Below are 15,624 nucleotides of genomic sequence, written 5' to 3'. Positions count from 1 at the left end.
AAGTTCGTACTGTTGGTTAGTAAGCCGTAAGTATAATTCAAGCAGATTCGATAAAAAGTTTATTGGTTAGTAAGCCGTAAGTGTAGTTGATATTTATTTTGTTTTAATATTGGGCATAAGCTGGCGGCGCCGATGTAACCTTGCTGGGATCACTGCCAGGCTGTCCATAAGGTGCAGGTTGTCCGTACGGGGCAGGCTGTCCGTAGGGTGCTGGCTGTCCGTAAGGTGCTGGCTGTTGCACGAAACCTTGCTGAGGGAGTCCAGGTGGACCATGCATTCCAGGGTTCGGATAGGCAACTTGGCCAGTTGTCTGCGAAACGACTGCGACTCCTCCTAAGATAAAAAATATGTTTGATAAATAAGTATTAAATACCAAACCAAAATGTTTGCTGTTTGTTTGTTTTTTTTTTTTTTGTTGTTTTTTTTGTTGTTGTTTTTTTGTTACTTTCTATCCTGCCTCAATGCTAGCAATGGTGATCGGTACAGAATAAATTACGCGTTTGTAACCATTCATACAAAATTCGTTTGCATAAACCTTTTACAAAAAGTTCTGTTGAAAAAATATATGTTTCATTTTTGAAAACTTGACAATCAAAAGATCGTACCCGCTGCCGGCTGATTTTGTACTATCATCCCAGGCTGGTTTCTCCTCCGCCTCATACATACAATACATACGCAGATACATATCCCGACGACGACGGCAATACCTATCACTATGCCGGCGATCGATCCTCCACCAAGAGAAGAGCTGTAATATATAGAAACACTGACATACTTAATCAGTAACACAAATTACAGTTAAACCTGAATTCTCTTTCTTTAGCTGAGCTCGGCTCTGCGTAATGTAGGAATTTAAATCAACGATAATCTTCGCAATACAGCTGAGAAGTCCTCTACATTCAAATTTGTCTATGAATAACGCAGTTTTGAATACACAAGAACTAACGCTGTGGTAAAAGTGTGATCATTGACAACCCGTTTAATGTCGGGACCTTACTTAGAAATGAAAAGCCTTACCAGCATTGCGTGTTATAATTACAGCAGTAGTAACCATCGTCACAATAGAAGGCCCCATAGCAGTAGTCTATACCAGCAACATCTACAAACAATAGATATATCACTGTTATAAACAATATTCATCTCTTGGATACCACACAAAAATGAACAGGGTCTAACTTCTGGATATCACACCGAAATACACAGTATAATTCCTGGATACCACACCAAAATACACAGGATGTAACTCCTGGATACCACACCAAAATACACAGTATGTAACTCCTGGATACCACACCAAAATACACAGTATGTAACTCCTGGATACCACATCAAAATACACAGTATGTATCACCCGGATACCACACCAAAATACACAGTATGTAACTCCAGGATACCACACCAAAATACACAGAATGTATCTCATGGATACCACACCGAAATACACAGTATGTAATTCAATGACACCACACCACCATACACAGTATGTAACTCATGGATACCACATCAAAGTACACAGAATGTATCTCATGGATACCAGACCAAAATCATCCACACTATTTAACTCCTGGATACCACACCAAAATATATAGTATATAATTTCTGCATATCACACCAAAATATACAGTATGTAACTCATTGATACCACACAAAAATACACAGAATGTAACTCCTGGATACAACACCGAAATATACAGTTAGTTACTCCTGCATACCAAACTAAAATGTACAGTATTTAACTCCTGGATACCACACAAAAATACAAAGAATATAACTCCTGGATACTACACCAAACTATACGGTATGTAACTCCTACATACCACACCACAAAATACAGTATGTAACTCATGGATATCACACAAAAATATATAGTAAATAATGTCTGCATACCACACTAAAATATAGAGTATGTAACTCCTGGATACCACACAAAAATACACAGAATGTAACTCCTGGGTACAAAACCAAAATATACAGTTAATAACATCCGCATACCACACCAAAATATACAGTATTTAACTCCTGGATACCACACAAAAATACAGAGTATGTAGATCTAACTTCTGGATACCACACCAAAATATACAGTATGTAACTCCTACATGCCGCACCAAAATATACAGTATGTAAGTAATGGATACCACACCAAAATACAGAGTATGTAACTCATGGATTCCACACCAAAATATACAGTATGTAACTCCTCGATACCACACCAAAATTTACAGTATGTTACTCCTGGATACCACACCAAAATACACAGTATGTAACTCATGGTTACCACACCAAAATAGATACATATCTATACAGTATGTAAGTAATGGATACCACAACAAAATATACTGTTAGCAACGTCACTCTATATATTCATGTTAGGATGACAACATAACGGAAGTCAATTTCAAATCAACACAATTTTATTTAGAACAGCATTTAAAACAAGTGTTTACTATGTAGCAGAATGTACCGACAGTATTTCTATAGTTCAGAACGGCATTCTAACAGGTTTTACTTTCTAGCAGAAAAATGCATTTTGCGAACGGTATTGCTAGATCTAATTCAGAACGGCACTATTACATATGACGAGCGGTATTTTGACTTGCCTCATTGAACGTTGGACACAACCCATTTAAATAGATTTACAGTACTGCACTTACGTGAACGCCAGGCAAAGACTTCAGTTATAAAGATGATCAAATGGCATTTAACTTGAACGGCAGTCACATTTAATTCAGACTTTGTTTCACCAAACTACTTGTTTACTTTGTTGCTTGGCAATCTGACTGGTGACCCAGAACGATACTGACTGAACCCAACGTTCAAATATATAGGGATCTGCGAGTGCCGGTCTACCGTTCGACCAATCAGAACGCAGGAACATCAACCTGACTTTGCCGTTCCAGCGATCTAAACGGCAGAATCTGTCTACCGTTCCTCGCCGAATGCAAGAATAATACATTACTGGTACTGATGATAAACCCGAACAGAAAATGAGGTTTTTTACCTGTAACTTTTTTATTTTTGCAAACTGAAATCAACGGTTGGTATCAAAATAAAGCTTAACATTTGCTGGAAACTTTACATAATTCAAATTTTATATTTAGTAAGCAAACTCACACGAAGTGAGGCCCTGAAAGGGGTTTGTAAAATGGGGACTTTATGAACATTGACTGATGATAAATTCGACCACTTTGTCATTTACAAAATTTTCTTCGTATTATTACATTGAAACTTTCCCCAAAAAGCTGCAACAGTCATTCCTGATCAAGTAATGAAAAGTGACCCAATGTCAGGCCTTCATGTTTCGGCAGTGAGCATGCGCAAAAAACACCCTCTTCCTCAGTAATTTTGGATAAATATTTTGTATACAAATAAATGTAAGTCATTTATTTATACAGAATATTTACCAAATTTGTTTTTGTTTACACCAGTTGGTGTGGTAAGTGGAAACTATTAGAAGGTGTGTTCAATTTTATAAATGACCGCTTGCAGTCAAATATTTCCAAGGTGGTCGACTTTATCATCTGTCCGGGTTTATCATCAGTACCAGTATACAATGGTGGAATTTTGACATAAATAAATAGATTATTTGATTTTGAACATTTGCATATACAATACATTCCTGAAAGAGGTGCAATTTTCGTATAATCACGAAAACAAAATACTGAACGGGCAGCGCTACAATGTCCGACTTGTCCAGTAAAGAAAATTGCCGTTCGACAGAAAAACAACAAAAACATGAAAAATACCCATCATATCGTAACAATGAATGTTCCTAAGATTAAACATTGTAAAAAGAGTAATTTATATTAGTGGTGTGACTCCAGAAACACAGAAATGTACGGAAAGTTTGCATTTATACTTGCCAAAAATCTCAACAACAGCAACAACTTCTCAAAACAAAAATATCACAGAAAATCGAAGAAATATGCAAAGTTATGACTATTCAAGTGGTGTAACCTAAGAAATTATGCAGATTAACATGTAATTGATGTGAGTAATCTATTTCATAAGTATGAAAAGAGTGATTTACATGTAAACTGAGGTGGTGGATGGCAAAATTGACATCTTAAAATAGTAACACTTTGGCATATTATAACAATACAGTATGTAACTCACGGATACCACACAAAAATCATAGAATGTAACTCCTAGATATACCACACCAAGATACACAGTATGTTACTCCTGGACACCACACCAAAACATACAGTATGTAACTCATGGATACCACACCAAAACATACAGTATGTAACTCATGGATACCAGACAAAAATATACAATATGTAACTCCTGGATACCACAGCAAAATACACAGAATGAAACTCCTGGATACTACACCAAAATACACAGTGTGTTACTCGTGGATACCACACAAAAATATACAGTATGTGACTCCTGGATACCACACCAAAATATACAGTATGTAACTCATGGATACCACTCAAAAATACACAGAATGTAACTCCTGGATACCACACCAAAATATACAGTATGTAACTCCTGCACACACCACCAAACATACAGTATGTTACTCCTGGATACCACACCAAAATATACAGAATGTAACTCCTTGATACTACACCAAAATATACAGTATGTAACTCATGGGTAACACACCAAAATACACAGTATGTAACTCCTGGATACCACACCAAAATATACAGTATGTAACTCATGGATACCACACCAAAATAAACAGTATATAACTCCTGGATACCACACTAAAATATACAGTACGTAACTCCTGCATACACCACCAAAACATACAGTTTGTAACTCCTGGATACCACAAAAAAATATGCAGAATTTAACTCCTTGATACTACACCACAATATACAGTATGTAACTCATGGATACCACACCAAAATACACAGTATGTAACTCCTGGATACAACACCAAAATACACAGTATGTAACTCCTAGATACTACACCAAAATATAAAGTATGTAACTCCTGGATACCACACCAATATACACAGTATATAACTCCTTGATACTACACCAAAATATACAGTATGTAACTCATGGATACAACACCAAAATACTCAGTATGTAACCACTGGATACCACACCAAAATATACAGTATGTAACTCCTGGATACCACACCAAATTATACAGTATGTAACTCATGGATACCACACCAAAAATATACAGTATGTAACTCACGGTTACCACACCAACATATATAGTATATAACTCATGGATACCACACCAAAATATACAGCATGAAACTCCTGGATACCGCACCAAAGTATACAGATTGTAATTTTAGATTCCACACAAAAATACAGAGTATGTAACTCTTGGATGCCATACCAAAATATACAGTATGTAACTCATGGATACCACATCAAAATATACAGTATGTAACTCCTGGATACCACACCAAAATAAAAGTATGTAACTCATGGATACCACACCAAAATATATAGTATATAAATCCTGGATACCATACCAAAATATACAGTATGTAACCCCTGGATAACACACCAAAATATACAGTATGTAACTTCTGGATACCACACCAAAATATAAAGTATGTAACTCCTGGATACCACACCAAAATATACAGTGTGTAACTCATGGATACCACATCAAAATATATAGTATATAACTCATGATACCACACCAAAATATACAGTATGTAACTCCTGGATACCACATCAAAATATAGAGTATGTAACTCCTGGACACCACACAAAAATACAGAGGATGTAACTCCTGGATACCACACCAAAATATACAGCATGTAACTCATTGATACCACACCAAAAGATACAGTATGTAACTAATGGATACCACACCAAAATATACAGTATGTAACTCATCAATACCACACCAAAATATTCAGTATGTAACTCATGGATACAACACCAAAATATAAAGTATGCAACACCTGGATACCACATCAAAATATATAGTAAATTTCTGCATACCACACTAAAATATAGAGTATGTAACTCCTGGATACCACACAAAAATACACAGAATGAAACTCCTGGGTACAAAACCAAAATATAGAGTTAATAACTCCTGCATACCACACCAAAATATACAGTATTTAACTCCAGGATACCACACCAAAATACAGAGTATGTACCTCCTGGATACCACACCAAAATATACAGTATGTATCTCCTACATACTACACCAAAATATACTGTATGTAGGTAATGGATACCACACCAAAATATACAGTATGTAACTCAAGGATACCACACCAAAATATACAGTATGTAACTAATGGATACCACATCAAAATATACAGTGTGTAACTCACGGATACCGCACAAAAATCACAGAATGTAACTCCTGGATATACCACACCAAAATACACAGTATGTTACTCCTGGATACCACACCAAAACATACAGTATATAACTCCTGGATACCACACCAAAATATACAGTATGTAACTAATGGATACCACAACATAATATACAATATGTAACTCCTGGATACCACAGCAAAATACACAGTATGTAACTCATGGATACCGCACAAAAATACAAAGAATGTAACTCCTGGATACCACACCAAAATACACAGTAGGTTACTCGTGGATACCACACCAAAATATACAGTATGTAACTCCTGGATATAACACCAAAATATACAGTATGTAACTCCTGCATACACCACCAAGACATACAGTATGTAACTCCTGGATACCACACCAAAATATACAGAATGTAACTCCTTGATACTACACCAAAATATACAGTATGTAACTCATCGATACCACACCAAAATACAGAGTATGTAACTCCTGGATACCACACCAAAATATACAGTATGTAACTCATGGATACCACACCAAAATAAACAGTATATAACTCCTGCATACACCACCAAAACATACAGTATGTAACTCCTGAATTCCACAAGAAAATATACAGAATTGAACTTCTTGATACTACACCACAAAATATAGTATGTAACTCATGGATACCACACCAAAATACACAGTATGTAACTCCTGGATACCACACAAAAATACACAGAATGTAACTCCTGGGTACAAAACCAAAATATACAGTTAATAACTCCCGCATACCACAGAAAAATATACAGTACTTAACTCCTGGATACCACACAAAAATACAGAGTATGTAACTCCTGGATACCACACCAAAATATACAGTATGTAACTCCTACATGCCACATCACAATATACAGTATGTAAGTAATGGATACCACACCAAAATACCGAGTATGTAACTCATGGATTCCACACCAAAATATACAGTATGTAACTCCTGGATACCACACCAAAATTTACAGTATGTTACTCCTGGATACCACACCAAAATACACAGTATGTAACTCATGGATATCACACCAAAATATACAGTATGTAACTAATGAATAACACAACAAAATATACAGTATGTAACTCACGGATACCACACAAAAATCACAGAATGTAACTCCTAGATATACCACACCAAAATACACAGTATGTTACACCTGGACACCAGACCAAAACATACAGTATGTAACTCATGTATACCACACCAAAACATACAGTATGTAACTCATCGATACCACACCAAAATATACAGTATGTAACTCCTGGATACCACAGCAAAATACACAGTATGTAACTCCTGGATACCACAGCAAAATACACAGTGTGTTACTCGTGGATACCACACAGAAATATACAGTATGTCACTCCTGGATACCACACCAAAATATACAGTATGTAACTCATGGATACCACACAAAAATACACAGAATGTTACTCCTGGATACCACACCAAAATATACAGTATGTAACTGCTGCATACACCACCAAAACATACAGTATGTTACTCCTGGATACCACACCAAAAGATACAGAATGTAACTCCTTGATACTACACCAAAATATACAGTATGTAACTCATGGATAACACACCAAAATACACAGTATGTAACTCCTGGATACCACACCAAAATATACAGTATGTAACTCATGGATACCACACCAAAATAAACAGTATATAACTCCTGGTTACCACACTAAAATATACAGTAAGTAACTCCTGCATACACCACCAAAACATACAGTATGTAACTCCTGGATACCACAAGAAAATATACAGAATTGAACTTCTTGATACTACACCACAATATATAGTATGTAACTCATGGATACCACACCAAAATACACAGTATGTAACTCCTTGATACCACACCAAAATACACAATATGTAACTCCTTGATACTACACCAAAATATACAGTATGTACCTCATGGATACCCCACCAAAATACTCAGTATGTAATTCCTGGATACCACACAAAAAACACAGTTTGTAACCTCTGGATACCACATCAAAATATACAGTATGTCATTCCTGGATACTACACAGAAATGTACATTTTGTAACTCCTGGATACCACATCAAAATACACAGTATGTAACTCCTGGATACCACACCAAAATATACAGTATGTAATTTAAGATACCACGCGAAAATTAACAGTATGTACCTCCTGGATATCACACCACAAAACACAGTATATAACTCATAGATACCACATCAAAATATACAGTATGTAACTTCTGGATACCACACCAAAATTTACAGTATGTAATTCCTGGATACCACACCAAAATGCACATTATGTAACTCCTGGATACCACACCAAAATACACAGTATGTAATTCCTAGATATCACAAGAAACTACACAGAATGTTACTCCTGGATACCGCATCAATATACACAGTATGTAACTCCTGGATACGACACCAAAATACACAGTATGTAACTCCTGGATATCACGTCAAAATACACAGTATGTAACTCCTTGATACCACATCAAAATACACAGTATGTAACTCCTGGATATCACACGAAACTACACATAATGTAAGTCCTGAATACCACATCAAATACACAGAATGTAACTCATGGATACCACACCAAAAGACACAGTATTTTACTCCTAGATACCACACCAAAATACACAGTATGTTACTCCTGGATACAACACCAAAATATATAGTATATAACTCCTGGGTACCACATCAAAATAAACAGTATATAACTCATGGATACCACACAAAAAAATACAATATGTAACTCATGGATACCAAATCAAAATACAGAGTATGTAACTCTCGGATACCACACCAAAATATACAGTATATAACTTCTGGATATTACACCAAAATAGACAGTATATATCTCATGAATACCACACTAAAATATACAGTATGTAACTCATGGATACCACACCAAAACATACAGTATGTAACTCATGGATACCACACTAAAATATACAGTATGTAACTCATGAATACCACACCAAAATACACAGTATGTAACTAATGGATATCACACCAAAATAGACAGTATATAACTCCTGGATACCACACCAAAATATACAGTATATAACTCATGGATACCACACCAAAATATACAGTATATAACTAATGGATACCACACCAAAATATACAGTATGTAACGCTTGGATACCACACCAAAATATACAGTATATAACTCATGGATACCACACCAAAATATACAGTATGTAACTAATGGATACCACACCAAAATATACAGTATGTAACTCTTGGATACCACACCAAAATATACAGTATGTAACTCATGGATACCACACCAAAATACACAGTATGTAACTCATGGATACCACACCAAAAATACAGTATGTTACTCACGGATACCACACCAGAATATACAGTATGTAACTCCTAGATACCACACAAAAATACAGAGTATGTAACTCTTGGATACCACACCAAAATATACAGTATGTAACTCATGGATATTACACGAAAATATACAGTATGTAACTAATGGATACCACACCAAAATACACAGTATGTAACTCATGGATACCACACCGAAATACACAGTATGTAACTCCTGGATACCACACCGAAATACACAGTATGTAACTTATAGATACCACTCCAAAATACACAGTATGTAACTCATGGATTCCACACCAAAATATACAGTATGTAACTAATGGATATCACACGAAAATATACAGTATATAGCTCATGGATACCACACCAAAATACAGAGTATGTAACTCATGGATACCACACCAAAATACACAGTATGTAACTCATGGATACCACACCAAAATATACAGTGTGTAACTCATGGATACCACACCAAAATATACGGTATGTAACTTGATCAGTTTATACCTTCAATAACTTCGACAATTCGCAATCTACGACGAGGAAACGCAAAACCGGGTGTGACGTAGATATAGAACTGTCGCATGCACATATCTGCAGAATTCAAAATACCATAGAATCCGACTTACCTGATGAAATCAAAGCGCTGACAGCACAGAAAGGTTGAAACCCGCATTTGATGTGCAATAAACCACTCCACTGTAACAGTTCACGTCACTTCCATGAAAAAGTATTATACTATAACATTCAAACCATTTGCATCCATGTTACATTATATACTTTAAATTCTGCTCTGACTAAAAACCATTAAGTGTCTTGAAACACACTGACGAGCTGGGTAAGGCAACCCTATATCGGCTTAATTAAAATTTATTATAATGATACCAATGAGAAATGCAGTGTCTGTTTCATTAAAACACAAATATTCACAAACAGAATATAGATAATAGAAACCAGTTAAAGGCACTGACCTCCAGATCGTTCGACAACAAAAAGAGAGAAGATTTTTAGATATCTAGAAATAAATGCTATATTTCCTAATAATGCTTAACTGTCTCGATTATAAATATCTATATCATAGCTCTATTGGTAACGACAGCCGGAAAACTTCTTTATTGTCGCGGCGGTCGCGGGTTCGATTCCCGATGCGGTCATCTTTTTTTCTTAATTTGGCTTAGAAACAAAAACTCATATTCTAATGCTCATAATATAACAAAACTTCAGTACGAAAGAAAGATAATTTTTTAGCCAAATTCTGGAGGTCAGTGCGGTACCTTACGCTAAAATCTATAGAATTTGCTATTTTTAAACTGCAAGTGTATCACAGTTTCTCTTTCGATTTTCTAACGTTATACACCATTAGAAAGCTTGCGATTTGAGTTTTACAAAGATGTATAATTTGATATAGTGCATTGAAATGATTGTTAAACCTGATACGACCAGGAAGTTTTACATAGGAATTATGTAGAGAGATAAGCGGTCAGTATACTCGTAAATAATCAATAAAGTAGTGCGGAAATTAAACGGCGGATTAATCTGCTTCTGTGAAAACTCTCGTTATTGAATTTTTGCAGTATCCAGAATACGGTTATAACAGGTTTCAACCGCTTCGCGGTTTCAACCTAAAATAAACGAACATGTGATAATTTTACCAAATATCCGCCATTTTGCAAGTTTGCAACCATTTCGCTCGCTTGACGTAAGTGTGCAACCACTTCTGGTCCTGCCCCTTGATACAGTAAGACAGCTCTGAGATTTTAAATTAATAACGAACGATAAAAACAGATAGTTTTGCCGAGTTTTCATTTTGGGCAGTTATCATTGAAGCCTTGAGATGTATGTTGGGGACAGGTTTTGGTAGATTTATTTTCTGTTTTATGGCACTACTGTGTACCTCAATGCCATTCATTAACAGCTAGGATAAAACAGACAATATCTTATATTATTATTATTATTATTATTATTATACTGAAAGTTTTTTTTAAATCCCTAAACAGCTGAAATAAGACTGATAAGTTATAACCTTAACTTTTTCACAACTTATGCGCGCCCTTAATACCGGTTATGTCGTTATACCTAGTGTAGAAACCCCATAGATCCGAATGTTTAACCCTTATCATGTTGGATACGATTGATTCTGCCTTTGCGACCGGTGCAGATCAGTGAGGGTGTAAGTCCTCCTTTTGTAGTCTAGTGCTGTATCTACCGAATGTATTCACCACGTGACCTTCTCAGAGCACAGACCAGTCGTTACAGTGTAGTGTATGCTTAAAGACCTGCTCCAGTCCTACCTTTTTACCTTTAATTTTCACTGAAAAAAGCATGAAAATCCTGACTATGAACAGTAACGCCTGTCAAAATAGTCTATTTTATATAAAATTCTACATAAATTAGCTGTGGTTTTGCGTGCTAAAGTGTGGCGCGTGGCCGTTAACTGTTACCTATTGTAATCATGGGTTGCATACACACAACAGAATTATGAAGAAAATGTTTCAGTATAAAAGCAGACAACATAGCTGTTTTTAAAGGTTAAAGATTAATAGCAGAACTTTCTATACTATACCATAAATAAGGCCAACTAGAAGTATTCCAACAACAAACAGAAAATTTGCCATGTTTTACTTCCTTTAACTTTGCATAAAATGCAGCCTAAAATACAATAATCTGAATCGAAACTACGCAATATCTTTACATTCTTTATTGCATTTGAAGCATGACTGATTTCTGAGTACCCGTATGCACATATGATAGGCCATTATCTGTATTTGCATATGGACCACTTTTGGTATAAGGTGACGGGATACGTCGATGGATGAACAATAATAGCAACGATGGGAGAGCGGACTTAAAGCTCTCCACTGTTTCGCTAAAAATGATCTTTTTTAAAATCTGTGTCAGTAACTAAGTTTAAAAGCCCTCTAGCAGTCATTTTCTGAGTTCTGAGAATTTTCCCTTTCTTTTTGTCGTACAATCTGGAGGTAACTGCCTTTAATACATAAAGAATGTTTAAATGGTTACAACTATGTTGAAACTAATACCATTCATGAAAGTAGTAATGAACTGGGCATCGTCTTTGTTTAGCAAAAGTGTTAAATAACTACGTGGTCAGTTGCCGGATTGTCTGTCTTCTGGTTTGTGAGTCTTTGCAAGATGCCAGTCGTGCAGTCATCCTTTCTATTTGTAGTCACGATTTCGAGAATCTTGCAGTATGTCGCTGTAAATTTTGAAGAAAGTCGATATCTTTAACGTAGTAAGGGAGCCTCGGGTAGTGGTCAAGGCCGCTGATTTCGGATCACTAGTCCCTTACCGATGTGGGCTTTGGGTGTATAACAATACATGTGAGGAAGCCGTTTTTCCCTTTCAGTTTCTTAACCTTATGCTTTATATTTGTGCGTGTTTTTTTTTTGTAGCTTTTTTTTTTTTGTTTTGTTCATTTAATATATGTTAGCAGTCAGTTATAAAAGCTCTTCTCGAGCTTATGTTTCTTGTTATGATGTCTTTAAACAAAATTTATTGCATTGTATTGTATTGCATTGTACTGAAGCCATCCAGCTGGCTTACGGAAGGTCGTTTTTACCAAGGAATCCGGCCATACCTACAATAATGTTGGGGAGTGGGGTGGGGGGTGGGGGAGGGTGGAGGTCCTCCACCATAAAACACTGGAAAGTCGCCATATGGCCTCATTTTGTCGCTGTTACCAAAAACAAAACAAACTTCCACGTAGTAAGAATACCAAACTAGTAATTGATCGGTGCTGAGGTGTTGACGGAACAAGTGAAATATATGCAAGTCTACAGTCTTTATCACAGTTTAGATTTCTCAGTCTTCAAATTGCTTTTTTTTTCTAACACAGTAAATCCAGATAATGGTTCGAGTTCGAGAACAGTTTATTTACTTCGTATAAAAAGTAGATTTTTTTATGAAAACTTATAATATAATTACATAGTCATACAAAAACACTTGTATCATATTGCCGTCTATGAAGTAGCCAGATGAAATCGGACTCCAAAGTTCTAGAATTCGTTAGTCAGTCAAAAATATACCGAACATCTATGCTTTATTTAAGCTAATTACTGATGTTTCTATGAATGCTGCAAAGAACTGTAGTTCATGGTTGCACCTCGGACAATCTAACCGTCCAAAAACGTGTTGTTGTTTTTTATCACTCATTCAACGAACTGTCAGGGGAAGTAACTAGAGACACAAAGTAAATGATGGATAGAGAAGCAGTTACCACAAGTGACCCCGGTATTTGGAGCCCTGTTAAGTCGAGTTTCAATGTTACGGAAAGGTAAAACGTGAATGACAGTTATTAACAAGAGTGTCAAACTGTCATAAAATACGCCCGTCTAAATATTCAGTTACGTATCATAAAGGTAATAATGTTGATGTCGTATGCCTTGTTAATCCCAAAAAAGAGTAAGAAGGAATCAAGGTAATTGTGAGGTTCCAGGTGGGATGAAATTGACAATCGGATCAAAATTGTTTGAACGGACAAGGCTAATTTCCCAGATTTCGAGTAATTTAAGGGCTATAATCCAAGAGTGCATGGGGCGATTTGGCTGGTTACTGAACTTGACCGAGATATTATGACCATAAACATTGTCACGAAGTTTGATGAAGATCGGATGAAAACTGTTGACTCAGAGGGCGGACAAGGCTAAATTCGCAGTTTTTTAAGTAATTCAAGGGCAATAATCCAAGAGTGTCTGTGGTGATATGGCTGGTTATCGAACTTGGCCGAGATATTGTGCCTATAAACATTGAAACCAAGTTTGTTGAACATCGGAAGAATACTGTTTGACATAGAGAGCGGATAAGGCTAAATTTGCAGTTTTTCGAGTAACTCAATGGCCATAATCCAAGTGTGACTTGGGCGATTTGGCTGGTTATCGAACTTGGCTGAGATATTATGCCCACAAACATTGTCAGCAAGTTTGGTGAAGATCGGATGAAAACAGCGGACATGCTTTTGGACGCCAACTGCCCGCCTGCCGCCCACCACGCGTGTTCACAGAATTTAGAGATGGTACCTAACCAAGAAAATCTAAGGGGAACAACTCTGAATTGACCAACAAGAGCGCCATGATGGCCCTATATCGCTCACCAGAGTTGATCTGGCCTACTGACCTAGTTTTTTACCCAAATAGATCCAGTCCCGAATTTAATCTTAAAGATCATCAAGACAAACATTCTGACCAAGTTTCATATAGACTGAGTCACAATTGTTGACTTTAGAGTGTTCACAAACTTTTCCTTTGAGTTGACCATGTGACCTAGTTTTTGAGTCCAATTGACCCAGATTAAAACTGGACCTAGAAATCATTAAGACAAACATTCTGACCAAGTTTCATAAAGATTGAGTCACAACTGTGGCCTATTGAGTGTCCACAAGCTTTTCCTTTGATCTGGCCTACTGACCTAGTTTTTGACCCCATATGACCCAGTTTCTAACTTGACATAGAAATCATCAAGATGAACATTCTGGCCAAGTTTCATAAATATTGGGTCACAACTGCGGCCACTAGAGTGTGCACAAGCTTTTCCTTTGATCTGGCATACTGACCTATTTCTGACCCCACATGACCCAGTTTCAAACTTGACCTAGAGATAATCAAGACTAACATTCTGACCAAGTTTCTAAAGATTGGGTCATAATGTTGCCTCTAGAGTGTTCATAAGGCAAATGTTGACGGACGACGGATGATGCACGCCGGACAATGACCGGTCAGAATAGCTCACCTTCAGCACTTTGTGCTCTGGTGAGCTAATAAACTGAAGCCAACATAAAACATCGGTCAAAAGTGAAAGAAAAATCAAATAGGTCCATTTACTAACAACTGATCAGGCAGACAAAATATGACCTACATTTGTTTAAATCTCTTTGTATTCAATATACAACATGCACACTTTTCTCATGGTTTACACTGACATTTATTTATAAGTTGTAGCGAGG

General features: G+C 36.4%; 1 protein-coding gene across 1 annotated transcript; it reads right to left on the bottom strand.

The window, feature by feature from the left end:
* Positions 1–103: 103 nt before the first annotated feature.
* On the bottom strand, positions 104–12,375 carry LOC123535457 (cysteine and tyrosine-rich protein 1-like). The gene is made up of 4 exons (XM_053519309.1): positions 12,232–12,375; positions 1,018–1,099; positions 606–748; positions 104–333 (listed from the first exon to the last, which is right to left on the bottom strand). Exons 1-4 carry the CDS (start codon positions 12,281–12,283, stop codon positions 104–106), a joined length of 507 nt encoding a protein of 168 aa, XP_053375284.1. The 5' UTR covers positions 12,284–12,375.
* Positions 12,376–15,624: the final 3,249 nt, after the last annotated feature.

Source organism: Mercenaria mercenaria, chromosome 12 (assembly GCF_021730395.1).
Source record: "Mercenaria mercenaria strain notata chromosome 12, MADL_Memer_1, whole genome shotgun sequence".
NCBI lineage: Eukaryota > Metazoa > Mollusca > Bivalvia > Venerida > Veneridae > Mercenaria > Mercenaria mercenaria.
This window is presented reverse-complemented; position numbering and strand designations above follow the sequence as displayed.